Consider the following 27587-nt stretch of genomic DNA (forward strand, 5'->3'; position numbering starts at 1 on the left):
CCACAGGAACTGAGCCTTCGGCCCACGATATCCCGACTGGACATGTTGCCAAGTTAAAGCCTGCACGTGATCCACATCCCTCCTTTCCCTGCATATCCAAAAGCCTCTTAAATGTCACTATCGTATCTGCCTCCCCCACTACCCCTGGCAGCGCATTCCAGGCACCATGCTCTTTGTAATAAAAAAAAACTTACCCTGCATATCTCCTTTAAACTTTGCCCCTCTCATCTTAAAGCTATGCCCTCTAATCATTGACATTTCCACCCTGGGGGGAAAGGTTCTGACTCCCTCAGCTTCTGAAGCTCCAGACAAAAACCAAACCAAATGTATCCAACCTGTCCTCATAGCTAATACCCTCTAATCTGGGCAGCATCCTGGGAAATCTCCTCTGCTCCCTCTATAAACTGGGAAATAATTTGAAGGACCATTTGTCCTGGGTGGCACCATTCTCTTGGTAGGCAAACGTAACGTGGGGAGTGAGTAAATTGACTGTCTGCTCAACTGGTTTAGGAAGATCTGAAGAACATAAAATCGCAGTCAAGAAACATTGTGGGAGTGTTTTAACATGATCTTTAACCTGCTCACTGCCAAGTTTTTCCCCCACTATTAGCCATGACCTGAGTTTTCTCAGGGGGTGGCACTGAACAGGTTATAGGAAGCAATTTCCATGTTACCTTACTTTCGTATACTAATTTTTCACCCCATAAAATGTAAAATCCTTTAAAGTTTGATACTGATCTTGAGTTGGGATTACACAGAGTAAGTACAAAAGGAGTTTGAGAATTAAAAACGTTTGACAACAATTGGCTTGTTGGCCTTTCCTTGGCTCAACTGCTCAATGTTAGTATTCATCAGAGAAAATCAGTTGATCACCCTCTTGATCTTCATTTCTATTCTTGAGAGTAGATAGTGTTTCTGTAAAATGTCTCGGTCAACTTTGGTTGAATATTAATTTGGGCTTCTGAAGGAATGTGCAGGAAGTAATTGGATCTCATCCAAATGGATGAGCTATTCCCTTCATGGTCATATTAATGATTTGGAATAATTATTCAGATATATTTCCCCTTAGTTCATTGTATGTCTACTTACAGTGGCTTGCAAAAGTATTCGTACCCCTTGAACTTTTCCACATTTTGTCATGTTACAACCACAAACGTAAATGTATTTTATTGGGATTTTATGTGATAGACCAACACAAAGTGGTGCATAATTGTGAAGTGGAAGGAAAATGATACACGGGTTTCAAATTTTTTTACAAATAAAAAACTGAAAAGCGTGGCGTGCAAAGGTTTTCAGCCCCCTTTACTCTGATACCCCTAAATAAAATCCAGTGCAACCAATTGCCTTCAGAAGTCACCTAATTAGTAAATAGAGTCCACTTGTGTGTAATCTAATCTCAGTATAAATACAGCTGTTCTGTGAAGGCCTCAGAGGTTTGTTAGAACATTAGTGAACAAACAGCATCATGAAGCCCAAGGAACACACCAGACAGGTCAGGGATAAAGTTGTGGAGAAGTTTAAAGCAGGGTTAGGTTATAAAAAAAATATCCCAAGCTTTGAACATCTCACGGAGCACTGTTCAATCCATCATCTGAAAATGGAAAGAGTATGGCACAACTGCAAACCTACCAAGACATGGCCGTCCACCTAAACTGACAGGCCGGGCAAGGAGAGCATTGATCAGAGAAGCAGCCAAGAGGCCCATGGTAACTCTGGAGGAGCTGCAGAGATCCACAGCTCAGGTGGGAGAATCTGTCCACAGGACAACTATTAGTCGTGCACTCCACAAATCGGGCCTTTATGGAAGAGTGGCAAGAAGAAAGCCATTGTTGAAAAAAAAGCCATAAGAAGTCCCATTTGCAGTTTGCCACAAGCCATGTGGGGGACACAGCAAACGTGTGGAGGAAGGTGCTCTGGTCAGATGAGACCAAAATTGAAGTTTTTGGTCTAAATGCAAAACGTTATGTGTGGCGGAAAACTAACACTGCACATCACCCTGAACACACCATCCCCACTGTGAAACATGGTGGTGGCAGCATCATGCTGTGGGGATGCTTTTCTTCAGCAGGGACAGGGAAGCTGGTCAGAGTTGATGGGAAGATGGATGGAGCCAAATACAGGGCAATCTTGGAAGAAAACCTGTTAGAGTCTGCAAAAGACTTGAGACTGGGGCGGAGGTTCACCTTCCAGCAGGACAACGACACTAAACATACAGCCAGAGCTACAATGGAATGGTTTAGATCAAAGCATATTCATGTGTTAGAATGGCCCAGTCAAAGTCCAGACCTAAATCCAATTGAGAATCTCTGGCAAGACTTGAAAATTGCTGTTCACAGACGCTCTCCATGCAATCTGACTGAGCTTGAGCTATTTTGCAAAGAAGAATGGGCAAAAATTTCAGTCTCTAGATGTGCAAAGCTGGTAGAGACATACCCCCAAAGACTTGCAGCTGTAATTGCAGCAAAAGGTGGTTCTACAAAGTATTGACTCAGGGGGGCTGAATACTTTTGCACGCCACACTTTTCAGATTTTTATTTGTAAAAAAATGTGAAAACCATGTATCATTTTCCTTCCACTTCACAATTATGCACCACTTTGTGTTGGTCTATCACATAAAATCCCAATAAAATACATTTACGTTTGTGGTTGTAACGTGACAAAATGTGGAAAAGTTCAAGGGGTATGAAAACTTTTGCAAGCCACTGTATGTATGTCTAAATCCCATTGTAGCATGGAGATAACTTTTTTAAAGAAATATGTGCTCTGTGAGTTTTGACCTGAAATATTAGCAGTGCTGGAAGTTGGATCTTGTATGAAATGCATCAATAAAGACCGTTTGGTTCGAAGCTCCATCCTGTTTACTTGCCTTACTAAATAGTATCTAGAGCTTCTCAGACGAGTGCCCAGGTTCTTGAGGTTTGCTTGGGCTTGACCAATGGATGCTTCCAGTCCCGAATGACAACCAAATGGAATAGGCCACCTTTGTGAGCCTAGACAGTGAACGTTCGCTTGCTGTCGACTCTGGGGCTTTGCACTTGAGCACCATCCTGTTCTTGAGGAGTTGAGCCTCTCATTGAGCAGTTGAGCCAAGGAAAAAGCCAACAAGCCTAAAGAAATGTACTTCAGGCAAAGGTCACCGTTCAACAAAGAGGTGGGTGCTCTGCATGGCTTTCCTTCCTATTCCCTACATCCTATGGCTTGTTGGGAATGTTGGGCCCTATTGGAAGGTGCATTGTCACCACTGCTGAATTCACCTCAACTCTGTTCACCCAAGGTATCCAAACAGAGACCTGAAACACCAGTGGGAGCCCACATTGCATCTTGAGCAAGTGAAGAATAACTGCATACTTTTATTTATTTATTAGTTATTTAACTAATTTGACTAATTTAACTAACTTTGATTTAACTGCTGGAATATGAATGTCATGATTATCTAGGTTAGGTGGTCACAAACTGATTTGTCTAAGAGCATCTGATTCATAACGTTTCCATCTTTCATTTGTGGGCTCCACAGAGAATGTGGGCATATCTGTCATGCAAGACACTTCCAATGGCGCTAATCTTATTCGCATCAGACATTCCATGGGAGAGGCTAATGAAAGCACCTTGTAATTTTTTCCACCTGGATTGAGTTTACAATCTGTCCGATGAGTAAAAGGTTTCTCTGCCTTTGAATTCCATGCTTGCGTTAAACCATCCAAATTGGGCATTCGGGTTGAATGCAGATCAGAGCTGGCTTTATGTTAACCTGACACCTAGTTTTGGAGGTAGACACAAAATGCTGGAGTAACTCAGACAGCATCTCTGGAGAAAAATGAATGGGTGACGTTTCAGGTTGAGACCGTTCTTCAGGGTCTGAAGAAGGGTCTCGCCCCGAAATGTCACCCGTTCCTGTTCTCCAGAGATGCTGCCTGTCCCCCTGAGTTACTCCAGCATTTTGTGTCTACCTTTGATTTAAACCAGCATCCGCAGTTCTTTCCTACACACCTAGTTTTGGAACACCCTGTCAAACTGCATGACTCCAGCTTTTCCTTTTCCCCCAGCAGGCACGCTTGAGGCAAACGTCAGCAAAAACATAGTACAACGCAACTTTGTACAAATTACACTCGTGTACATTACAACTGGCTCTGCCTGAGCAACTTCTAGAATTGACTGTTACATCTTGAACCCAAAACACCATCTACTAAATTTCCACTCATCTAGTCACAGAGTTGTGCAGCACAAAAACAGGCCTCTATTGCCACCACATCCTTCCTGTCATATAGCAACCAGAGATCAAGTCGTAAACATTGGTTCGATCACACCTACAGCAGAACGCTCCAACTATTACTCTCAATGCTTCTGTTTATGAAGGCAGCCATAGGACATGTCTGCTTCACCTCCCAACCCACCTTTTGGGGAGCTATAAGTTCATAAGTGATAGGAGCTGAAATAGGCTATTTGGCCTCTGACATTCAATCATGGCTGATCTATCTTTCCCTCTCAACCCCATTCTCCTGCCTTGTTCCCATATCCCTTGACACTTGTACCAATCAAGAACCTATCGATCTCTGCTTTAAAAAATATCAATTGACTTGGCCTCTACAGCCTTCTGTGGCTGATAGACTTGCACCCCAAAGTTTATCTGTACACCAATGCTCCTAAGGTCCATGATATTTATTCTCTATGTCCTATCAGAAATTGACCTCCTAAAATGCATTACCTCACTCACACTTGTCGGAATTAAATTCCATCTGCCACTGCTCTGCCCAACTAATCTTTATCCCACTGTATCTTTAAATAACCATCACCGTTTACAACTCCAATGTTTGTCCTGTCTTCAAATGCATTAATCATACCTCCTACATACTAATCCGAGTCAACTATGATGAGCAGCAAAGGACCCAGCACTGATCCCTGTGGTACATCATTTGTTACAGGCTTCCAGTCAGCAAAACACTCATCCGTCAATGCCCTCTGCTTCCTAACAACCAACTATTACTGGGACCAGTTTGTCAACTTGCCTCAGATCCCTTCTGCCATATTATTCTCGACCAGTCTACCAGCGGGACCCTAATCTGACTACTCATTGCCCCATCTTAGGATAGTAAGACGAAAAAACGTTGACTATTTATGGCCAAATTTAAAATTGTCCATGCGCCTGTCATTTTTAGTTATCCAGATTGTCTCGTCTTCCCAGGGGAGAGTATTGGATTTTCAACGATTAATCTTTAATTCTTAATGATTTTGGTCTCCATTTATCGACTTTTTACAAGCATATGGTGCAACATAACCGTAGAAATTAACTGTTTCAGGATCGGGTGAAGGGTGGTCAAGAATAATAAATAGCTAATTCTCCTTCAGTCTCCTGTTTTCTATCTCCTCTTTTTCTCTCTCTATTTTCTCTCTTTTCTTTCCTTCTTCTCACTGTTCGGTATCACGCACTTCTCTATTTTTCTACTATTCTTTCTTTTCTTTCTTTTACTGCTAAAAAAAAATTAATAAGTTGCACATAAAATGTAACGTGTCAATATATATTAGGTATCTACAAGGTACCACATTATTGTACTTGCTTCTAATAAAAAAATTAAAAAAAAAAAAAAATCTTTGTGGGTATCCGCATGTGTGATCCTTGCCTCTTCTAATCTTCTTCAGGTGAAGAAAGCTTTCTTTGCTCTGGTGTCAAACGGAGTCCGTGCTGCACCACTCTGGGACAGCAAAACACAGGGCTTTGTGGGTGAGTCTCATTGATGTTATACCATAGCTTTTTGAAAAGTAATTCTGAAGAACGATTGCTGTGGTAATGTTTAAAACTATAATTAATGGTACAAGAAAAGGCACGCTAAAAATAATAGGTTATGTGGTAAATGTGATGCAAGTTGATGATCAATAGTCCGCACAGCTCTTTGGCCCGGGCCTGTATTGCTGGGGAGCCCTCTTTGGTGAATGGCTCCCGTCCAAGTTAGTTTTACCTCCAATGTTAGCTGTAACATTTTTATTCAGTGGTCAGATATAACTACCTCGGAACAGCAAGCATGACAAAGTGTCAGTAGGAAAGGTGCCAGCCACAGGTGATGATGTTCGTGCCCCCGTTTGGATATCGAGGTGTGGGGGTGGTAGGTAACTCTTTCCTGGCAAGTGCCAGGAGTCTCCAGACACACCCAGCGTATTTAAACGGTCAGAAGGCAATGGCAAACCAACAATGGCTTCAGTGTCATTGAATGGAAGCTAGAGAGAGTAATGCTAAACTTTCATTTCACTTCCCAGGCAGTTCAGGAAGTACAACAGTGGGGTTTAAAGTGGTACATACACAGAGAGTGGCGAGTGCCTGGTGGTGGAGGCAGATTCAATAGTGGCGTTTAAGAAGCTTTTATCCGTACCCACATGCATATGCAGGGAATGGAAGGGTGTGGATCACCTGCAGGCAGAAGGCATTAGTTTAACTTCTGTTCAGTGCGAACGTTGTGGGCGACCTGCACTGTACTGTATCCATGTGGCCATCTTAATGCCTCTTAAACACCCCTATTGTATCTGCCTCCACCACCACCACCATCCCTGGCAGTGCCATCCAGGCACTCGCCACTCTCTGTGTAACAAATACTTACCCTGCACATCTCTTTTCAAACTTTGCTCCACTCACTTTAGAGCTTTGCCCATCTCCTGGGAGACAGGTTCTGGACTCTCTATCCTGTCTGTGCCAGTTAGATCAGAGATGACTGATCTTCCGCATCCCAGCTGCAGTGCGTGGTATGAATGGAAGAATTTCATTGAGGTGCTGGATGTTAACATCGCACCTGAACTATTGCAGCTCATTTTGCTGGAGCGAGAGGCATGTGCCCAATGGCAGACCGGCGTAGAACTAACAGGCTGTAAAAACGACCCTTTAAAGCGCACTCTCACAAGTTTAGTACACATTAGGTCCATTTTGAAAGCAAGATGAACAAGGAGCCACTGTCAGTGTCTGCTAGGTTGTAATGAACTATTCCCTGAGCATACAATGCGAACATGGAAATGTGGATCTGATGATTTTAAAAACGTCCATGTAGGCAAGCCTTTTAAATCATTAAAGTTTGAATCTCACCACAGCAACCTACTGTAACTTTTTATGATAAGTATTAAAAGCTTAGCATTTTGTCGTGGTAGAATTTTGCACTGACTGTTGCTTTCCCACAACAGCACATTATTCCAGTGACTTTGCTAATGACGTAGCAATGTGGATGGACTTTCCCTTTCAATTTTTCACAGTGAAGATCCCAAAAATACAGAATAAGATCTGTGTTTTCAGTAAGAGGTAGATTGATGCGCACCCCCAGAAGTGAGGACAGCACAGAGCTGGTCCGGGGGGGGGGGGGGGGGGGGCTAAAGAACAACTCCAGGACTGTTTGGAGTCTGTAGACTGGGCAAAGTTCAAGGACTCGGCAACGGACTTGAACGAATCCGCCACAGTCGTTACAGACTTCATAAAGAAATATGTGGAGGACTGCATCCCTACAAAAACCTTTCCGAGTTTTTCCCAATCAGCAACCTTGGATAAACTTTGAGATCCGCACTCTCCTGAAGTCCAGACACAGGGCATTCACCTCCAATGATACATTGGCCTAAATGAAGACCAGATACGACCTTGGTAAGGCCATCAAAAAGGCCAAAAGGAACTTCTGCTCCAAACTGGAGGATGAGACTGATGTTCGGCAGCTGTGGTGGGGCCTGAATGTAATCACCTCCTACAAGGCGATACCAAGAGGCAGCTCGAATGTTGGTAAAACATCACTCCCTGACGAGCTCAATGCGTTTTACACACGCTTTGACAGGGAGAATACTGATGTGCCTTCCCGATCCCCCATTCGCTGTGATGGCATTTCAGTCTCAGTCACAGAGGCCGATGTCAGGAAATCCTTCAGAGGGGTGAACCCCTGAAAAGCACCTGGACCTGATGGTATACCCGGTCGTGTTCTAAAAACCTGTGCGGATCAACTGCCGGGAGTTTTTACGGACATTTTCAACCTCTCACTTCTGAGGTCTGAGGTCCCCACCTGCTTTAAAAGGGCATCAATTATACCGGTGCCCAAGAAGAGTAAGGTGACGTGCCTCAATGACTATCGACCAGTGGCACTAACGCCGGTGGTGATGAAGTGCTGTGAGAGGTTGAACATGGAGCAAATCAACTCCTACCTCGACAAAAACCTGGACCCACTGCAGTTCGCTTACCGCCACAACAGATCAACGGTGGATGCGTTCTCGCTGGCCCTCCACTTCGCACTGGACCACTTGGACAACAAAAACTCATATGTCAGGCTGTTATTCATTGATTACAGCTCGACATTTAACACAATCATCCCCTCCAAGCTGGTTACCAAACTCGCAGAACTGGGTCTGTGCGCACCCCTCTGCAACTGGATCCTCGACTTCCTCATTCACAGACCACAGTCTGTTCGTATTGGTGGAAATGTGTCAGCCTCAATAACAATCAGCATGGGAGCACCTCAAGGCTGCGTGCTCAGCCCCCTGCTGTACTCACTCTATACCCATGACTGCGTAGCCAACCACAGTGCGAACTCCATCATCAAGTTCGCTGACGACACCACTGTTGTGGGACGTATCACTGATGGGGATGAGTCAGAGTACAGAAGAGAGATCGAGCAACTGTCCATATGGTGCCAGTGCAATAACCTGGCCCTCAACACCAGCAAAACCAAGGAACTGATTGTGGACTTTGGAAGGAGTAGGAGGGGGACCCACAGCCCCATTTATATCAACGGGTCGATGGTTGAAAGGGTCAAGAACTTCAAATTCCTGGGCGTGCACATCTCTGAAGATCTTTCCTGTTCCGAGAACACTAACGCAATTATCCGAGAACACTAATTTTGAAGTATGGCATGAATCCAGCAAAAAAACTATTCAAAAAAGCTCATCAGCGCCTCTACTTCCTGAGAAGATTACGGAGAGTCGGATTGTCAAGGAAGACTCTCTCTAACTTCTACAGGTGCACAGTTGAGAGCATGCTGACCGGTTGCATCGTGGCTTGGTTTGGCAATTTGAGTGCCCTGGAGAGGAAAAGACTACAAAAAGTAGTAAACACTGCCCAGTCCATCATCAGCTCTGACCTTCCTTCCATCGAGGGGATTTATCGCAGTCGCTGCCTCAAAAAGGCTGGCAGTATCATCAAAGACCCACACCATCCTGGCCACACACTCATCTCCCTGCTACCTTCAGGTAGAAGGTACAGGAGCCTGAAGACTGCAACAACCAGGTTCAGGAATAGCTACTTCCCCACAGCCATCAGGCTATTAAACCTGGCTCGGACAAAACTCTGATTATTAATAACCACTTTCTGTTATTTGCACTTTACCAGTTTATTTATTCATGTGTGTATATATTTATATCATGGTATATGGACACATTTATCTGTTTTGTAGTAAATGCCTACTATTTTCTGTGTGCTTAAGCAAAGCAAGAATTTCATTGTCCTATACAGGGACACATGACAATAAACTCACTTGAACTTGAACTTGCTTGTCGGTGCTTAACAAAGTGTAAGAGGTGATTGTACCCATGCTGTACAAAGATGCCTCATTCAGGACTGAAGACAGGCTTGAGAGTGGCGGAGTCAACTGCATCATGGATTGCTTCAATTAAAACATGTGATGCAAACAAACTAGTGTTTGGCCATTTGCCTTCATTAGTGGCACTCTCCGAGTTGCCGCAGGGAATCATGCACATGAAGGTTACTAATTTTAATAATATGCCGTCAACAGTTTTAGTCTGCTTTTCATTTTGACTGTTCTTTTGTTTTGTTACAGGCATGCTCACAATCACAGATTTCATTAATATTTTACACCAATACTACAAGTCACCACTGGTACGTAAGCGCATTGATTTATGTGTGTGTGTGTGTGCATGCAGGAGTTACAGTTCATTTTAAATACTTTGATGTTAATAACTATAAGTATGTCTCTGCATTAGGTACGTTGACGCTGAGCTTGAGTGACAAAGCACCTTTATCTCAGCTGCAATTTGTTTTTTTATTGCCAACATTGTATACATACAAGAATATAAAACCCTGGACACAAAGTACTGGAGTAATTCAGTGGGTCAGGCAGCATCTCTGGAGAACATGGATAGGTGACTTTCCCAGTCAGGACCCTACTCCAGTCCAAAGAAAGTTCCCGACCAGGGAAACGTCACCTGTCCGTGTTCTCCAGAGATGGTGCCTGACCCGCGGAGTTACTCCAGCACTTTGTGCCCTTTTGTGTAAAACTAGCATCTGCAGTTCCTTGTTTTTCTATAAGATAAAACCCTGGTTGTACTCAACTTGGTTCCATCGAGTTGCATTGAATTCCCTCCTACTGCCCCGAAGAAATGTAAATCATGTGTGCTAATACTTCATCCTTGTGGCCGTTCTTTAACTTTCGGTGTCAATTCTGTTCCCTCATGGAGAGCACAACAACAAACACTGATCCTGTTATCACAAAATAAAACAAAAGAGCATTTAAAAAAGAAAATAGGAGCAGGAGTAGTCCACGCAGCCCCCAAAGCCTGCCCCGCCATTCAATATAACCATAGATGATCTGCCCCAAGCCTCAACTCCACTACTGTGCCAGACAAGTCTGAAGAAGGGTCTTGACCCATAATGTCACCCATTCCTTCTCTCCAGAGATAATGCCTGTCTCACTGAGTTACTCCAGCATTTTGTGTCTAAATTATTTCTACCAAGTTCGGACCTTTGCACATTTGGAGTGAAAAAGTTGACCAATTTCCCTCCTTTCTTCCCTCTCCCTCTCAGCAAAGCCCATTTAGTCATAGGGTCAAGCTATGAGCTTATTCTGGTTGCTCTGCTTGTCATCTGACTTAAGAGCAACATATTCAGAAATGTCTTTGTCTGTTCCCTCAGTCCACAATAAAGGTTGCATGAAGATGAATGGGGCAGATGGAAGGAGAGGCAACCAGTTGATTTCTGAGGATCACTTCTTATCCTCAGAATGATAAGAAGGCTAACTTCTTATCTGTTTCCTTCTGTACAGGTTCAGATCTACGAATTGGAGGAACACAAAATAGAAACATGGAGAGGTAAGGTCCGAGCGGAAGCAGTGAGGGTTGTGAGAATTTGGAGTAGGAAGGGTTGTGTTTTGAAATGTGTTCATAAGATCCTAAGACATGGGAGCAGGATTAAGCCATTCGAACCATCGAGTCTGCTCACAATATTCCAAATGTGGTCTGAGCAGTGAATGTTTCATGGGGGAAGGTCGAATTCTTTGATCTGCTCACAATGGGGTCGGAATGATGTTTAATTGTTGCATTCTGTTGTCAGGCCTTGAAATAATATAGGTAAGTTACTTTCCCAAATGGACTTTAGAAAATATGCATAAACATCTTTTTAGTAAGGTTCAAATAAAATTGTTGTTTCTCATCCGTCAAAAATTATTCCTTTGCTTTATAAATTGCAGATCCTTTGTATAGGTTTGTAGTTAATCAAGGATATATTTAAAAAAATTAAACCCTGAAACCTTTTTAATCGGCTATTAATATGCACAAATATTGTAAAACTTAAAGGTGTACTTATTATTAATTATCAGATTTTTTTTTTAAAAAGGGATCCTGAAAGAAAGCTTGTGTTGAAACAACTATGATGGAACATTTCTAATGTACTTAAATGCGTTATAAGAATTTTTGGAATTCTCTTCCTTTTCCCACTCCAGCACTATACAGTAACCTGGTAACAGGATTACTATTTCCTTGAACTGTGGAATTCATTTATGATGAATAGGCTTGAAGGAGCACGAGAGCTTAGACTGTTTGATCAACCCCGGCTGGGTCGCCTGGGCGAGGGTGTCTGATGTTGTGAGACCCGAAACACCCGATGACCCCAGGTCACATCACTGAGGATGTGTCCCAGCGCATCGGGAAGGTGGTATCTTTCACACTAATATGGAATTAGGAGAACTCTCTTCGTTATGATGGAGTGGGGAGATGGCATCTTCTGTGGCTAAAACCACTTTGCAGACTAGTGAGATTACAGCTTCCTGCCCTGGTCCTATGTTGAGATTGAAGTTGTAATTTGTACTCTCTGCCCTGGCAGAAACAATGTTTTGTGATATTAGATAATTAAGAATTTTAGTTCTTCGATTTTAAAAACACAATACACTTGTACAATTAAATTATTTTTGAGAAAAATGGAATGAACATTTCAGTTTGATAATCTTCCTGTCAGAAATATCTGAAACATTAATAAAAGCAGAAAATGCTGGAAACACTCAGCAGGTCAGGCAGCATCTGTGGAAAGAGGCATAATACCTGGGAAAACGAATGGAGCTATGACATTTTTACTTCCAGCATCTACAAATAGTTCTTATAGAAAACATCTTAAAGGAAAAAAAGCTCAATAAATTAAAAAATAACAATATTATTGTAAAAGAAAAATCCAAACTCTCAAATACAACCAAGACAGTTCGTAGTTTAATTGGTGTTTGTAGTGTTCAAGTGCCTGATGGTTGTTAGGAAGTAACAGTTATGATTTGGGGTTGAAGACCAGTTATTGAGGTGAAGGGATCTTCAGAGTATTTTCAACATCTTCTGGTTGTATTTCATGGTATCTGTAGTTCTCCCACTTTCAATTACCTGAAACATTCATTTGAATTAACATGGGATAACATAAAACTTGAGTGAATAGGTGATCGATGGTCGGCGTGGGCACAGTGAGCTGTAAGGCCTGTTCCTATGCTGCATTTCTAAACCAAACAGAACAATATTGCCACATTGATTATTTTTCTTTCTCTTTCTTCTCTCAGAGGTTTATCTACAAGACTCGTTCAAACCATTGGTGAGCATCTCTCCAAATGCCAGGTAACAAACCTTTCCAATCGTTTACAGCCATATATGTGTAATTTGATTTCTCAGAGCTATATCTGCCCAATTGTACGTTTGAAACCATCTCGCATTGCACTGAATTGTAAATATTCTATGCCCTCTTGCAAAAGAAGTAAATGGCAGACTTACAAATGTGCTTGCCATTTCCGGATATGGGCCACATTGGGTACTTTCTTCCCTCCTGTTTCTCTGGAGACTTGTATCTCGTGTCCCCACAGACATGAACCACGGTCCCCAGATGAAATGCAGTGCAGTTGACTGCTACAGCCCAAGATGGGGAGGGGGAGTGGTTGGGGGGGGGGGGGGGGGGGGGGGGGGGGGGGGGGGGGGGGGGGGGGGGGGGGGGGGGGGGGGGGGGGGGGGGGGGGAGGGGGAGGGGGAGGGGGGAGGGGGAGTCCAGATCCACAACTCTTGAGAGTAACTCGTACTTGATGACCAGATTCTTTCCTGCAGTCTAAAGTGAGCACCTCCCCAATGAAAAATGACACAAAATGCTGGAGTAACTCAGCAAGTCAGGGAGCATCCCTGGAGAACGAGGATAGGTGATGTTTCAGGTCGGGCTCTTCTTCAGACTGAAGAAGGGTCTCAACCCGAAATACCACCGTTCCTTGTTCTCCTGAGATGCTGCCTGACCTGCTGAGTTACTCCAGAACTTTGTGTCTCTTTTTGTAAACCAACATCTACAGTTTCTTGTTTCTACCTCGCCCTCGGTCCCAGTTGCGTTTGGGTATATGAAATATATGAAATTTGTTAGAACTGATTACTTAAGAGCCCCCTTGTTTTCGTCTGTTCCAATTATATTTGAGGGACTGTTGCTAAACATCGGTTGAAATACCTTATGAGTCTTTTGTGCAAGTGTATTTTAGACACTGTAAAGACCATTCCAAGATTAAATGATGCTTGTATCATTCACTGTCAAGTTGGGCCTCACTACCTCTGTCCATCGCCACAGCTTATACGATGCAGTTTCATCGCTGATCAAGAACAAAATTCATCGTCTTCCGGTCATTGATCCATTAACAGGGAACACGCTCTACATCCTCACACACAAGCGCATTCTCAAGTTTCTCAAGCTCTTCGTAAGTATTCCTGGACCACAAAATGAGGAAAGATTAAAAAGTTAGTGAGAATCAAAAAAATAAACTGCAGATCTTTAAAAGATAAAATTAAAATAAAAGCAGAAAACACTGGACATACTCAGCATTTCAGGCTGCATCTGTGGGAAGGGAAACGGGGTTAATGTTTCAGGTCAAAGATAAAGGTTCATTCGATTCCTATAAACTCACAGTGCACAGTACACTGTGACTACTCTCTGGAGCTTAAAGTAAAGTATCCTTTATTGTCATTCAGACCTTGCAGTTATAACATAGAATAAAATAACAAAACACACACTTAACACAGTTTAACATCCACCACAGTGAGTCTACCAAGCACCTCCTCACTGTGATGGAAGGCAAAAGTCTTAAAGTCCTTGTTTCTTCCCTATTCGTCTCCCACTGCGTTGACGCGATCCAGCTTTCGATGTAGGGACCTCGCCGGGTGAATAGCATCGACATTGGGATTCAAAACCCAATCCATTCAGCCTTGGTCTCTTTGAAATGTGAACTGTTTCCTTTGGCACCATCATCTCTTAGGCTGCTAGTTTCACCGCTGTAGGCCACTGAAATTGACAAGCAATTGCTTCTGCTGACCCTTGTGCAAAGATACTTTATTAAACAATGTAACGTGCATCGTTTAGTGTGTTCAGCTTGCCGTAACAAAAATAATGTTTTAGCTATTTAAAAGACCTTTAGTTTTTGAAAATCCTGCAGGAAGAATGACCTGGTTATTAAGAGTCTGCGACTCTCCAGACCCTTTTCGTATTGGCACTGTTTTGTTATAACGCAATTTTGTAAAACGCAAGGTTTCTTAAGAATGTAGCTATTGTGTCATGGCAGAACTACCTGCATTTGATTTTATATGTGCTGCTATTTCTGAAGATATTTTTTTTCCTTTTACACAGATTTCAGAGATGCCCAAACCTGATTTTATGTCCAAAACATTGGAAGAATTGAATATTGGAACGTACCACAACATTGCAGTGGTGAACAAAAACACTCCTATTTATGTGGCGTTGGGAATCTTTGTGGAAAAACGGGTGTCTGCGTTGCCTGTGGTGGATGAATCTGGTAAATGAAAGTTCTGCAATGAAGGTTCATAATGTTTCAACACACTGTCAAAGTCACATCCTGGAATTGCAAGTGGTGCAGAACACGGCATCGCTGACAAACGCCTTAACTTCTCCAATTGTCTGAACATTTCTGCTATCCGTTTCAGTGTGCTTTTAACGCACTTTCTTCAAGTACTGTACTTATCCTGGGGGTGGTGACGTTGATGCCGATGTAGGAGACTAGTCAAAGATGGAAAGTTGGGAGGGAGGGAGGGAGGGAGGGAACCAAAGTGGGAGTTTGACGATTAGTGAAGGCAAATAGGGATCGGGTACTGAAAAATTGAAAGATTCTTATCTCAGTGTATCTGTCACAAGTGGACGAGTTAATGGTGTAAGCAGCTGTTAATGGGTATGATCTTACTGCCACTGCAAAACATGGCTACAGAGTGTCCAAAAATGGGAACTCAATATTCCAAGGCATTTGACATTTTGGAAGGATGAACTAACTGGCAATGAAGGTAGGGAACCCTGTTAATAGGCAATGGCATCAGTGTAGACTTTAGAGATACCGAGCAGAAACAGGCCCACAGAGTCCGTGCCGACCAGTGATCACCCCGCACACTAACACTATCCTACACACTAGGGACAATTTACAATTATCCCAAGCCAATTAACCTACAAATCTGTACTTCTTTGGAGTGGGAGGAGATGGGAGCACCCAAACGACATTATTGCCATAGAGGGAGTGCAGAGACGGTTCACCAGACTGATTCCTGGGATGTCAGGACTGTCTTATGAAGAAAGACTGGATAGACTTGGTTTATACTCTCTAGAATTTAGAAGATTGAGAGGGGATCTTATACAAACTTACAAAATTCTTAAGGGGTTGGACAGGCTAGATGCAGGAAGATTGTTCCCGATGTTGGGGAAGTCCAGGACAAGGGGTCACAGCTTGAGGATAAGGGGGAAATCCTTTAAAACCGAGATAAGAAGAACTTTTTTCACACAGAGAGTGGTGAATCTCTGGAACTCTCTGCCACAGAGGGTAGTTGAGGCCAGTTCATTGGCTATATTTAAGAGGGAGTTAGATGTGGCCCTTGTGGCTAAGGGGATCAGGGGGTATGGAGAGAAGGCAGGTACGGGATACTGAGTTGGATGATCAGCCATGATCATATTGAATGGCGGTGCAGGCTCGAAGGGCCGAATGGCCTACTCCTGCACCTAATTTCTATGTCTATGTTTCTAATACCCACGCTGTCACGGGAAGAATGTACTGACTGCAATTCTCCCAGATGCCTTGTTCTGCACTACTTTATTGAATCCAGCCTGTGGACCAATGTTTCTTTGTCCAAATGAGAAAGCACCACTTGAATGAACAAAGGCAGCTTATACCAGAGATGAAACAGTTTACAGTTGTACCTGTGAGTAGGAAAGTACAGATGGATTCATTATTCAAATGCTTCAACTTGATGGGAGTGGCACGGTGGCGCAGCTTATAGAGGCGCTGCCTCACAGCACCAGAGACCCAGGTTCGATCCTGACATCGGGTGCTGTCGATGTGTGGAGTTTGCACGCTCTCCCTGTGATCGCGTGGGTTTCCTCGCGGTGCTCCGGTTGCCTCCCACATCCCAAGACGCACATGTTTTTGTAGGTTTATTGGCCCTCTGTAATTTACCTCTATTGTGTAGGGAGTAGATGAGAAGTGGACTAACATAGAACTAGTGTGAACGGCTCGGCATGGATTTGATGGGCCGGAGGGTCTGTTTCCATGCTGTATCTCTAAACTAAGCTTAAACCCAGCCAAACAGTTGAATTATCAGTTCCAATGTTTATTCAACCTGTAATGTACTTAAGGGCCTGTCCCACCAGCATGAGACTCCATGCGGCAAGCGCAACCTAACATGGTCTCTTGAGCCGTGCGGACTCGCGGGGCCAGTCCCACTTTGATCGCTGGTGCCGTATAGAGTTGTGCGGAGCTGGTCCCGACATCGCGTGGGGCTCCGTAAAACTGATCGTATTCAAAAATTCCGCGTGGCAACAGCCCGCCGGCCCGCAGCTACCTCGACGCCGTACGCACCGCCTCGATGGGCATACGCAGCGTCTCGACGCCGTAGATCATGCGCGAACTTCCCGCGGACTTCGCTCGAACTTCACGTCACTCACTCGACCTCCGCGCGGGCCCCGCTTCCGGTTTGGTCGCGCTTGCCGCATGCAAGTCGCATGCTTGTGGGACCGGCCCTGTACGGGGATCACTCGACCTCCGCGCGGCCCCCGCTTCCGGTTTGGTCGCGCTCTCCGCATGCATGTGCATGCTGGTGGGACAGGCCCTTTACTTTATGTTAATTGCTCCTGAATTGTTTCTCTGCAGGACGCGTGGGGGATATCTACTCCAAGTTTGATGTCATTGTAAGTACTTTGCAGCAAGACGTTTACTCGCTCCTGTTGTTGTTACCTGCCAATTCTCTAACCAAACGCTTGTGCTTTAGAACCTGGCAGCAGAAAAGACCTACAACAATCTGGACATCACGGTGACCAAAGCATTGCTGCATCGCTCCCAGTACTTCGAGGGAGTGCTGAAGTGCTACAAACATGAAACTCTTGAGACGATTATCAACCGACTTGTGGAAGCAGAGGTATAGAACGACCAATTAATAAACCACTTATTGTTTCATGTTGCGAGTTGTATTCGTACCTGCCTCAACTACCTCCTACGGCAGCTCGTTCCGCATACCAACCACCCTCTGTGTGGAAAAGGTTGCCCCTCGGGTTCCTATTAAATTTTTCCCCTCGCACCTTAAACCTATGATCTCTGGTTCTTGATTCCCCTACTCTGGGTAAAAGACTCTGTGTATGCACCCTATCTATGCCTGTCATGATCTTGTACACTTCTATTACACCTCTAGTTTTTATGGCGGAGATTGACAGATTCTTGATTAGTACGGGTGTCGGGTTATTAGGCGAAGGCAGGAGAATGGGGTTGAGAGGGAAAGATAGATCAGCCACGATTGAATGGCAGAGTAGACGATGGGCCGAATGGCCTGATTCTGATCCTATCACATGAACTCTGTAAGATTGCCCCTCATCCTCCTGTGCGACAAGGAATAAAATCCTAGCGTGCATCCTTAAGTCTTTTCCATTCGGATTATTTCTGTTTCCATTTATTCTACTTTCCTTTCCGTAACACTTAGAGTTAAATTCATTGAGTTTCTCAGGGTTTAATAAATCAACAGACATTGTTGATATTGTTGGCAACATGAATGGAGCGGACACATTCCAGCAAATCCCGCGGGGTGTGACATCTCGCAGTGCACTCTATGAACTCCAGTTAAAGCTTGCTGCATTGCAGAGAGTCATCTGCAAAACTTGAAATTGCAAGGTTTCAGAATAACTAATTAATGTTTTATTTCTAAATGTTGTGAAGTTGCTTTTTATAAAAAAGTACGTGTCAAAATGGAATGCAAGAAGCCAGGAAGCACTTCCTTTCTGAAGCATATCAGCTGAACTTACAAAATGAATGCACGGTTTTTCAAAGTGTCATCTTTGTCCCTCCCAGTTAGAATCCTGTTGCTTTTCTCCTTCAAAGAATAATATCCGTTCGAGCACTTCTGGCACTCAGGAGGGGAAAACCTAGTGAGTGTTCTTATTGACGAGCATAAGTGATTGGAGCAGAATTAGGCCATTCGGCCCATAATGTCTACTCCGCTATTCAATCATGGCTGATCTATCTCTCCCTCTTAACCCCGTTCTCCTGCCTTCTCCCCATAACCCCTGACCCCGTACTAATCAAGAATCTATCTCTGCCTTTAAAATATCCATTGACTTGGCCTCCACAGCCTTCCGTGACAAAGAATTCCACATTCACAACCCTCTGACTAAAGAAATTCCTCCTCATCTCCTTCCTAAAGGAACATCCTTTAATTCTGAGGCTATGACCTCCAGTCCCAGACTCTCCTACTAGTGGAAACATCCTCTCCATATCCACTCTATCCAAGTACTGGAATGAATGACTGTCTTGTTGAAGGGACAGGCAGGAAAGTTAGTGTCTAGAGCAGGAAGAGTACAGCACAGAACAGGCTTTTTGGCTCACAATGTTCATGGGGAACATGATGCCAAGTTAAACTAATCTCCTCTGCCTGCACATGATCCATATCCCTCCATTCCCTGCATATCCATGTACCTGTATAAAAGCCTCATAAATGCCACTACTATATCCTGCCTCCACCACCATCCCTGGCACCCACCACTGTTTAAAAAAAAAAAAACTTGCCCCGCACATCCCCTTTAAACTTTGCCCCACTCATCTTAAAGCTATGCCCTCTAGTCTTTATAGAACATGGAACAGATCGTGATGTGTTAAAACTGGGATTTTTTTAAAATAATTGCTGCCAAGGGCCAGTAAACCTTTAATCTTTCACAACATAGACTGTTACCATGTCCATTTCATTGATTTTCGACAACAATGTGTTATTGACCAAGTGTTTTCCTCTCTCTAGGTTCATCGGTTAGTTGTGGTTGACGACAATGATGTAGTGAATGGGATTGTCTCGCTCTCTGATATTCTACAGGCTCTGGTATTAACCGGGGGAGGCAAGTACACAATGTCCACCTTTCTACCTCTTAGATTCTATTTCCACCTGTGACCTAGTTTGAGGAAGGACATTCTTGCTATTGAGGGAGCCCAGCGTCGGTTTACAAGGTTAATTCCCGGGATGGCGGGACTGTCATATGCTGAGAGAATGGAGCAGCTGGGCTTGTACACTATGGAGTTTAGAAGGATGAGAGGAGATCTTATTGAAACATATAAGATTGTTAAGGGTTTGGACACGCTAGAGGCACGAAACATGTTCCCAACGTTGGGGGAGTCCAGAACCAGGGGCCACAGTTTAAGAATAAGGAGTAAGCCATTTAGAACGGAGATGAGGAAACACTTTTTCTCACAGAGAGTTGTGAGTCTGTGGAATTCTCTGCCTCAGAGGGCGGTGGAGGCAGGTTCTCGAGATGCTTTCAAGAAAGGGCTCTTAAAAATAGGGGAGTCAGGGGATATGGGGAGAAGGCAAGGGTACTGATTGTGGATGATCAGCCATGATCACATTGAATGGCGGTTCTGGCTCGAAGGGCCGAATGGCCTACTCCTGCACCTATTGTCTATTGACCTATATGCATGGTGCAGTATCAGCCCCAACCAGTACACATTGGATAAAATGCGAGTGGTGAATCAGTGAACACTGTTTGCATTTAGTGAGCCAAATTGGTGAGAACGTGATTTCACTCGGGAACTAGAGAACCACTTAAAAGTTAGCCCATAAACTGCGATCATAGTGAGAGAACTCGCCCTTGCAAAGGAGTATGGCCAGCGGTTTTATCCAGCTACTGATTGCTTGGAATGACTTTTGAAAGCTAGGATTTGTTTGCCTTGGGCTTCAAATGTGTCTCTTTTTTCCCTACTGCCTTATATTTCATAATTTTCATTATTAAGGCTCAGTGATTCCAGAATAAGATCACCCGGGGCGGCACGGTGGCGCAGGGGTGGAGTTGCTGCATTACAGCGCCAGAGACCCTGGTTCAATCCTGACCACGGGCGCTGGCTATGGAGAGTTTGTAAGTTCTCCCCGTGACCCCCTGGGTTTTCTCCGGGTGCTCTGGTTTCCTCCCACACTCCAAAGACATTCAGGTTTGTAGGTTAATTGGCTTCGGTAAAGATTGTAAGTTGTCCCTAGTGTGTGTGTGTGTGTGTAGGATAGTGCTAGTGTGCAGGGTGATCGCTGGTCGGTGCAGACTTGGTGGGACATAGGGCCTGTTTCCACGCTGTATCCCTAAACTAAACTAAGTATGCTTTGTGTGCACATTGTTATAGCGCAAAGTAACAATTGTTATTTTATCCTCAGGTGATCTATCATCTGAATCTGAACAGTAAGAGATGTGTGGACAAAGTACACCAGTGACGTTTTCTCCACGTAGAGACCTCACCAGCCCGGAAATCTTGTACCCACGGTTTTTCACCAGCTGACCCATTATATAGAGGAAGATGCTTGCAACTGCTCACAATTCCCATTCTGATTTTACTTTGCTACACCTCCCTGCTTAAAGCCGTTCACTTTATCCACCAAAATGATACTGCGGGTCAGGTCAAAGGAACTAAGTCTTTAGTTCATTTAATTATCCCATTCTGCAAAGGTAGGGAGCTTCTAGGAGTGTTTTAGCTGCCTGATCATTTCGTTATCTAAATGTTACTTTGTTTTATACTTGGTTTTGTGTTTGATTTATATGTGCTGTATAGACTATAATAATGCATTTATTGTAACCCCAGTTTGATACGGTGACATGATTCTTTTATTATTCATAGGCATGCGAAAGAGGCTGGCCAATGCAAACAATTTATCAATGACAGAATATATGAATACTGTTTAATAAATCGTGTCCTCTTTGATTATGATTTTGAGTAAATCCACCACCCAAATTATTAGACTGCATTTTTTTCAAAAATATATATTTTTGATGTACCATTTCCCACATAACTAAATGTGGTGTTACCCGCACCAAAACACTGCAAGTAGACTTGCACTGTCTTTGCACTCCTGGTCGAAACTTGGTTGATACAAATGACGTGAATATAATCTGCCCATTTCTGGAGCCTCCGAGACCAAGTTGCAAATTTAAGATGAAGCAGAACGTTCCCATTGTTTGAACGTTATCAAATAACATGGAACTCTCTTTGAACTTGTGCAGCGATGTCACTTGACATTTGATGAGTTTTGGATGGTCTCGTCCATAAATGGTCCAGGTTTGGAAGGTGGAGTGGGAATGATTTTAACTTTTCAAAATCTTCAAACAACAACCCATCATCAATTTAAAAAAAGGATAAATATATTTAACTGATTCTCAGTATTTAAACAGCAAATTGTATATTTTTAACAATGGGGGAAAAGGTGATTACAGGTTCTGTGCTTGACTATATTTTGTGGTTCATTTTTACAATATAATTTTGATGTTCATGGATTTGAGTGTCAGAATTTTTTTTAATTTCTATCATCAAGACCAAGTCCGAGGGGAGATTGTTTAGCTGTCTCAACTCCTTGAATGCTAAAGTCTAAGTTGGGAATTATGTCATATTGCACAGAAACAGGCCCTTCGGCGCTACTAGCCCATGCTGATCGGGCTGCCCCATCTACACGTCCCACCTGCCTGTGTTTGGCTCATAATCCCTCCAAACTTTACCTATCCAAATGATTTTGAAATGTCGCTATTGTGTCTGCCTCAACTACCTCCTCTGGCAGCTTGTTCCATACACCCACCACTCTGTGTGAAGTGTTACTTGTCGAAAGATATCAAAGTTGTAACGTGTTACATACTTTAAACTTTGCATTGATCAGAGTTCAAATCCAGAGGGGACCTTACACTACACGGTTTTTAATTTACTTGCTTGCAACGTGTGTGGCAGTGTACCTTGCTGATTTACTTTCCTTCTAAATAACTGGCAGTTTGCAGATTAATGGTTAATAGCTGGGAGCTGGCCATTCTAGCACGAAAGCTCCAGTATTCAAAGCTGGTCACAACTACTGTTACGGAAATTAACTGGTAAAAGATGTGCCCAAGTTTTGCGAACCAAACTCTGGCAGAGAAAATTATCAGTGTGTGTCTTGAACAAGAGGTTAAGTTTCTGCTGCACAGTCTGATTTTCAGGCGAGGAGCTTTCGAGTGGATTTGGATGAAGATAGCTTCAGGGCTCTAAGTGGATTGTCATTTAATGTTTTTTTTTTAAATCTGCCATTTCAGTCGTAGACTCAGCAAATATGACTCCAGTAAATTGCATGAACTTCGAATATAAACTTTCATGAGGTAATTGGCTGAACAAAAAGGTGCAGTAGTGTATAATGAAGATGAAAATTCAAAAATATGCAGATGCAGGAAACCTGAAACAAAAACCGAAAGTGGTGGAGACACTCATCAGGTCAGACAGCATCTGTGGAAAGAGAAATTAGTTTAATGTTCCACACCTGTGACCTGTATTCAGAACTGGAAAAGAGCAAAGAACAAGAGAACTCAAAGTGGAAAGAAACCGAAGGAATCGTAGCCCACATGTTCTTGTTTCCTTGCTCCCACTCCCCTCTCTATGTGGTGGTGCACAGCCCTTCTTTCCACAGCGCAAAGTCCATCAGAACTTCACCTAAATAGTCTTTCTTTTGTGCATAACATCATGGTGAGGTTGATTCTCTACCCTGTCAGCATTCACCTGTTTCCCTCCACAGATGCTGCCTGACCAGCTGAGTTCCTCCAGCACTTTGTGTTTTACTCAACATGCATAGCATGAGTTCTCCCAACTGTGGGCCTTGGATATTGATCAGAACTGAAAGCCCTGGGGCTTATGCCTCCTTCCCTACTCCGATAATGGATTTAACTGAGTTGGGAATTAGGTTAGATTCATGAGGGTTTTTAAAATGATCAGGTCATATATTTATAAAGAAGTTGCTGAAATGTTTTGGATGAAGAATACACTCCCTTGTTCTTAAACCTGAGCAGACTGTGCGTAACCCACACCACTTAATCATGAAACGTGCTTGCAACAAATTTTCTTACAGCTGAAACCACACTGGATGATCGCCAGCAGCATTTCTGTGGACAATGCAGTGAAAAATAATGTTTGTCATTTCAATAGTTCAGTTGAAGAATAGAATATTGTGTAAATCTCGGTGCAAAACTGTACAGAATTAAAATGGTGGAAAAAGCCCACTGGCCGAGCAGCATCTGTGGAGAGAGAGAGAGAGAGAGAGAAAATACGGGAACGTTGTTACGGGTTGATGACCTTCCATTAAGAATTTGTAGCATCTTATTTGTGACATTTAAGATCGCATTTCACATCCAGATCTTTGTGGTGCATTACCAAATCATAGTATCATAATAGGGTTTTTTTTTTTCCATGGAATTGGAATTTTTTCCAGAAAAGATGCAAGAGATTGAATTAGAATTAAAATTAGAATTACCTTTATTGTCATTCAGACTTTACGGTCTGAACGAAATTTCGTGCCTGCAGTCATACATACAATGATACAATAATAAACACAAATTAACATCCACCACAGTGAGTCCTCCAAGTATCTCCTCACTGTGGTGGAGGCAAAAATCTTAGGGCTGCAGTCTCTTCCCTCCTCTTCTCCCTCTGCGTTGAGGCGATACCCCACCGGGCGATGGTACAAACATTGCATTGCAAGAAGTGAACTGGACGAATGTATCTGGGGAAAATCAGTGTTTCCAAACCAGGAGCATTTCTGTGCACCTCCATAAACCTGTGCTCCCTTATTATTCACCTTTTCAATGCAGGATCAGTGTCTCCTGCGGCATTAGTGTCTGCAGAGAATGTTATTTTGGCCTACAAGTGGGATGAGATTGGCACACTGGTTGGCTGCAGTAATGCCCCTGTCCCATTTAGGAAACCTGAACGGAAACCTCTGGAGACTTTGCGCCACACCCAAGGTTTCCGTGCGGTTCCCGGAGGTTTTTGTCAGTCTCCCTACCTGCTTCCACTACCTGCAACCTCCTGGAACTGCACGGAAACTTTGGGTGGGGCGCAAAGTCTCCAGTTTAGGTTTCCGTTCAGGTTTCCTAAGTGGGACAGGGGCATAAGCACCATGGAGGGGGCTTGACGATGGATCAATAGTTAAATGAGATGACTTGTGAGTGAATGTGTTGACATTGCCAAACATCATGGCCCCCAACATGGAGCCAGAACAACAACATTGGACCCTGAAATGTAACGGCAAAGTTTGAAGGAAAAGCAAAATACAATGGAGACACAAGAAACTGCAGATGCGGGAATGTTGAGTAAAACACAAAGTGCTGGAGGAACTCAGCAGGTCGGGCAGCATGTTTTGAAGGAATGAACAGGCGATGTTTTGGGTCAGGACTCGGATTTGACAAGTCTGAAGAAAGGACCTCGACCCAAAACGTCGCCTATTCATTCCCTGCATGGTTGCTGCCTGACCCGCTGAGTTCCCCCAGCACTTTCTGTTTTGCTCGAGTATAATGCAATGCTCTGTCTTCACCACGAAAATGAAATCTCGTAAACATAAGAATCGACTTCCCTCTATCCTTGTGAAAAGCAAGGAAAAAACTGCAGCTGCTGGTAATGCTGGGCAGGTCTGGCAGCATCAATAGTGAGAGAAACAGTTAACACTTTCTCCATAGATGCTGCCTGACCTGCTGAGCGTACCCAGTATTTTCTCCATGTATTTTTGCTGTAGAATTGTGTCAAGAGCTAACTTGCCAACAATGTGCCATTTATTCATTGCATCGTATTCATTGACGTATGAGTTTTATTTTCTGTTTTAAGAACGTTTTTCTTTTGTGATTCGCTCAGTGGTTTTGTATGAAATTGAATGTGTTTTTCTCATTAATGTAATACTGAATTTTGTTTAGTTTTTTTTAATTTCCGTGAAATCAATGTGAACTTAAAGTGCAGCAGTTATTTCCTCACAGAATCAAAATCATATTTATTCCAACTGTAGTCCAAACCTTTCTTTCGTGGAAATGTTTATTCTCCTTTGCCATTTAGTTGTGAAGATTTGAAATTTCATTTAAAGAGATATTAATTGTAATATCCTTAAAACCATAATAAAATGCATTGAAACATGTGTCTCTTAGCGTCAAAGATTCTGATTTAACTGCTGCATGCTCAGTTAATAATGTGAACCACTTTTGCTTGAGGTTCTTATAATTTAGACCAATATAAATGAGGTACTGAGAATAGCTTTCAGGTGCTATCGATAGTTCTTTATTGTCAAGATGCAGTAAAAAAAATATTTTGCATACAGTTCAGCAAAGTATGACGAGACATAAGCACCATCCTAGATTAAGTACAAAGTGTATAGAAACAGGCTAAAAATATTGGTTGCCAGGAGACAAAGGGGGCCTACCCCCAACTACAATGCTATCATTTAACAGGGGCCCACTTGCCATCACTTGCTATCACTTCATCAGGGGCCCACTTGCCATCGGGCAAGCTGACACCCTGGCCAGTCCGCCACTGTATAGAAATACTCCACTGAGACAATATGCAAGAGTCTGCATGGTGGAGCAGCAGTGGAGTTGCTGCCTTACAGCGCCAGAGACCCGAGTGCTGTCTGTACGGAGTTTGTCCGTTCTCCACATGACCTCGTGGGTTTTCTCTGAGATCTTCGGTTTCCTCCCACACTCCAAAGACGTACAGGTTTGTAGGTCAATTGGCTTCTATAAATGTCAAATTGTATCTAGTGTGTGTGTGTGTGTGTTAGAGTGTGGGGATTGCTGGTCGGACTCTGGGCCAAAGTGCCAGTTTCCGCGCTGTATCTCTTAACGAAACAAAACTAAACTACCCCCACTGCAAACTACTCACAAAGATGTCAGAACATGCTCATAAAGTTTGATATTTTGTGAGAATGAGCAGCATTAAAGCAATTCTTCTGTTATCGCAAATGGTTGAAAGGAGCCAATTTGTCTCGATGAGTCTACAGGTTCCATGTAAGAGCAATCCATCTTGTCCTGATGCCCTGCCATCCCCCGTAACCTTGTAAATTCTTTCAAATGTATTTGAAATGAACTGAGGTTTGTTGCTCAGCGATGCAATGCACATGCTGGGATACCAATTGGCTTGGTATAAATGTAAATTGTCCCTAGTGTGTGTGTGTGTGTGGGATAGTGGTCGGCACGGTCTCGGTGGGCCAAATGGCCTGTTAGAGCAGCTGCCTCACAGCGCCAGAGATCTGGGATTGATCCTGACCTTGTGTGGAGATAGACAATAGGTGCAGGAGTAGGCCATTCGGCCCTTCGAGCCAGCACCGCCATTCAATGTGATCATGGTTGATCATCCCCAATCAGTACCCCGTTCCTGCCTTCTCCCCATAGCCCCTGACTCCGCTATCCTTAAGAGCCCTATCTAGTTCTCTCTTGAAAGCATCAAGAGAACCTGCCTCCACCGCCCTCTGAGGCAGAGAATTCCACAGACTCACAGCTCTCTGTGAGAAAAAGTGTTTCCTCGTCTCCGTTCTAAATTGCCACAGACTCACCACTCTCTGTGAGAACCTCGTTCTCCGGGTTGCACGTTCTCCTGGTGCTCCGGTTTCTTCCCACGTCCCAAAGACGTTGCAGCTTTGTCGGTTAATGGCCCTTGTGTGTCAGGAGTGGATGCGAAAGTGGTACAATGTAGAACTATTGGAACGAGTGATACTGGGCAGATGGCTCGGTGGGCAGTGGGCCCTGTTTCCATGCTGTATCTCTAACCTAAACTAAACTATGCTTTTGGCTGATTTAACTCTGCATACCAATGTCATGTCAGCCTATAATTCCACCTTGAATCACTACTATTGTAATACATTCCTACATTTTGTTACACTGCCTATTATGCCCTGTTGAGAAGTTTACATACATAAGACTTCCCAAAAATGTAGCTGTACTCTTTTGTCATTCACGCAAAGACAAAAGGTGATACCAGCAAATGGAAAACCCATTTTTCTTTCATATCACAAATTCTGTTGTTGGTTTAGTGTCACTCTGGTACAGTGGTTAATGAGTGAGCTAATGGTTGTGGGAATAATCCCTGAGCCATGCTGATGGCGTGTCTACTCGGTAT

The 27587-nt window shown here is 43.5% G+C and overlaps 1 protein-coding gene and 1 long non-coding RNA gene across 4 annotated transcripts in view; both read left to right on the plus strand.

The window, feature by feature from the left end:
- LOC129714716 (5'-AMP-activated protein kinase subunit gamma-1-like) overlaps nt 1-21985 on the plus strand; it is a 47829-nt gene extending 25844 nt beyond the window's left edge. For all 3 annotated transcript variants that reach the window (XM_055664492.1, XM_055664490.1, XM_055664491.1), the window contains 10 exons: nt 5635-5716; nt 9777-9835; nt 10998-11043; nt 12762-12816; nt 13793-13919; nt 14843-15008; nt 17358-17395; nt 17476-17622; nt 19483-19576; nt 20875-21985. In XM_055664492.1, the coding sequence (XP_055520467.1) occupies nt 5635-5716; nt 9777-9835; nt 10998-11043; nt 12762-12816; nt 13793-13919; nt 14843-15008; nt 17358-17395; nt 17476-17622; nt 19483-19576; nt 20875-20903 (843 nt within the window). In that variant the 3' untranslated portion in view covers nt 20904-21985. The remainder of the gene's footprint in view (nt 1-5634; nt 5717-9776; nt 9836-10997; nt 11044-12761; nt 12817-13792; nt 13920-14842; nt 15009-17357; nt 17396-17475; nt 17623-19482; nt 19577-20874) is intronic.
- A 1049-nt stretch (nt 21986-23034) lies between these two features.
- LOC129714718 (uncharacterized) lies at nt 23035-25615 on the plus strand. Its single transcript, XR_008726385.1, has 2 exons — nt 23035-24381; nt 24600-25615. It is a non-coding gene; the product is annotated as an uncharacterized LOC129714718 (long non-coding RNA).
- Nucleotides 25616-27587: the final 1972 nt, after the last annotated feature.

This window comes from Leucoraja erinacea, chromosome 40 (assembly GCF_028641065.1).
Source record: "Leucoraja erinacea ecotype New England chromosome 40, Leri_hhj_1, whole genome shotgun sequence".
In the NCBI taxonomy this organism is placed as follows: domain Eukaryota; kingdom Metazoa; phylum Chordata; class Chondrichthyes; order Rajiformes; family Rajidae; genus Leucoraja; species Leucoraja erinaceus.